This window comes from Bubalus bubalis, chromosome 6, assembly GCF_019923935.1.
Source record: "Bubalus bubalis isolate 160015118507 breed Murrah chromosome 6, NDDB_SH_1, whole genome shotgun sequence".
Lineage (NCBI taxonomy): Eukaryota > Metazoa > Chordata > Mammalia > Artiodactyla > Bovidae > Bubalus > Bubalus bubalis.
The window spans coordinates 102,615,711-102,617,976 of record NC_059162.1 but is presented as its reverse complement, the minus strand read 5'-3'; the positions used below and the strand labels follow the sequence as shown (position 1 = coordinate 102,617,976).

The window sequence follows — 2,266 nt, the reverse complement described above, 5'->3', positions numbered from 1 at the left end:
CCTCCTTCTCAAGTTTCTTCTGCACCTTAAGAATCTCCAGTTGACAGTTTCTGAGTTTATCCTTCTTCCACTCTCTGCCTACAACACCCTTTTTATTCCCATTCTCTCTGGGGATCCAGTCACTTCCAAAGACCAGAAGATCACTGCTGTTTAAGGATTGATAATTCAACCCTGAGTCAAAACTCTTGAAAATTAAAACTAAGGTTTGCAGGCTCTGTACTAAGTACCTTTGTTGTATCGATATTATCTCATTTAATTATTACAACTTCCCTATGAAGAAGAGATACAAACCTTAAAGTAGCTGAAAGAGCTGTAAGAATTCACATGCCTAGTGATTGGTAAAGCCAAGTCTCTCATCCTGGTCTGCCTGGCACTAGAGCCCAGGCTCTCGAACGCTGTGTTGGATCTTCCCGATCATCTTTGTCTCAAACCACACCACCACAGATAATGCTGATTGCCAAGCACCCTGTTCTTTCCCACTGAGTCAGAGTGAAGCATTAGCTTTATGGAGACCATTACTTCAGGACTTATGGAAGAGTCTTTGGTGTGAGTGCAAGTCCTGAATTTTACGTCTCCCCATATCTTTATCTTTAAAGTATTACTCTGGGGCCCTGCCCCTTCCCATCAGTTTGAGGAAAGCATTTTTCACATCCTTGTTCCTCAGGCTGTAGATGACAGGGTTGAGGAAGGCTGTGGCAATATTGTAGAAAAGGGCCATTTTCTTGCTATTGTTTGATAAAGAGTCAGAGCCAGGGCTCAGGTATGTGATACTGCATGGAATAGCGAACATGGAAACCACGGTGATGTGGGAGGCACAGGTGGAGAAGGCCTTGATCCGTCCTTGGGCTGAGAGGATCTTCATGATGGTGAAAAAGATGTCAATATAGACAATGACAATCAAGGAAAGTGGGACCACAATGACATTGAAGCCTGTGATGATGTTCACCAAGTCATTGAGGGATATGTCTGCACAGGCCAGCTTCAGGACCGCAGGGACCTCACAAAAGTAATGGTCAATTTCATTAGGGCCACAGTAGGGAAGGCGCATAGCAAAGAAGGTATAGGACAGACCACCCAGCACACCATAGGCTGCACAGATGCCCACCATGAGAAGGCACACCCAGCGGCTCACGATGACCTTATACCGGAGAGGGTGGCAGATGGCCGCGTACCTGCCCACGGACATGATGGAGAAAAGCCAGGACTCAGTGATCCCAAAGAGGAGGAAGAGGTACATCTGGGCCACACATCTAGCAAAAGAGATGGCTCTCTTCTTGCTGAGAATATGCATGAGCATCTGGGGCACAGTCGTGGTGGTGTAGCACATGTCCAGCATGGAGAGGACACTGATGAAGAAGTACATGGGCGTGTGGAGGCGTGTGTCCTGGTGGATGAGGGTGATGAGGAGGCTGTTGCTCACAAGGATCAGCAGGTAAAAGACTAGAAAGAAGGTGAAGAGCAGAGGATTGGTCCTGGGGTTCGAGGCAAAGCCCAACAGGATGAATTCTGTCACAGTGGACTCGTTGAGTTCCTGCATTGTGCGCTGCCTGTTTAAAGAGTTTGGGGGATATGTAATTTATTGGGTTTTGGTGCCAAGGGATTCTCACCCTTGTTTGATTTATGTTTCCTAACAGGAAGTTTGGATTAGCAGATGGGGGCACTACTGTTCATGGGATTTGGTTCAGGATTAAGTTGAGGGTCATCATGATGAAATGGTGAAGACCAAGTCAGGGAAGTGCCGTAGTCTATGTTCCATTCTGTTACTCCATTTCCTGAGACAGTCATGCTTTTTCCTTTGTTGTTCACATCAATTTCTGTTTTCTTGAGACAAGAGAGCTTGCTAAGACTCACTTTAAGGATCAGAGTTAAGACTATTACACTCATTATGTGGGTTGATGTTTTTATTACTGTTAGGATTGGCATTAAGGTTGTAAATGGTGATTAAAGTCAAGGCTATTGTAAAGTTTAGCGATAGAATTTAAGATTTACTTTTTCTGGTGAATGGAATTTACTGGTGTTTATTAATTATGTCATTGATTCAATATGTTTCTGCCAAATGTTCACTATTTGTTATAAATCAGAGGAACAAGGAAGAGTTAAAAAGAGTATGAGTGGGAAAGTTTTCACACGGTCGACTATAATGAATTCTAAATACTTTAAAGAGTTCAAGGCAAATGATGAAACTATAACAACCTAGGAGAATATATACATGGGTGAATATTTATTTTATGATGGGACAGAGAAAGGCCTTGAAGCCTCACCTGAC

At 43.7% G+C, this 2,266-nt stretch overlaps 1 protein-coding gene across 1 annotated transcript; it reads right to left on the bottom strand.

Annotated features, from left to right (window-relative positions):
- Positions 1-598: 598 nt before the first annotated feature.
- Positions 599-1,557, bottom strand: LOC102389701 (olfactory receptor 2D2-like). The gene has a single exon (XM_025287375.3). The coding sequence runs from the start codon at positions 1,535-1,537 to the stop codon at positions 599-601; it is 939 nt and encodes a 312-aa protein (XP_025143160.3). The 5' UTR covers positions 1,538-1,557.
- Between the last annotated feature and the right edge of the window lie 709 nt (positions 1,558-2,266).

Excerpts from the sequence above, each read along its gene's own strand:
- LOC102389701 (XM_025287375.3), bottom strand. The coding sequence starts at position 1,537 with ATGCAGGAACTCAACGAGTCCACTGTGACAGAATTCATCCTGTTGGGC.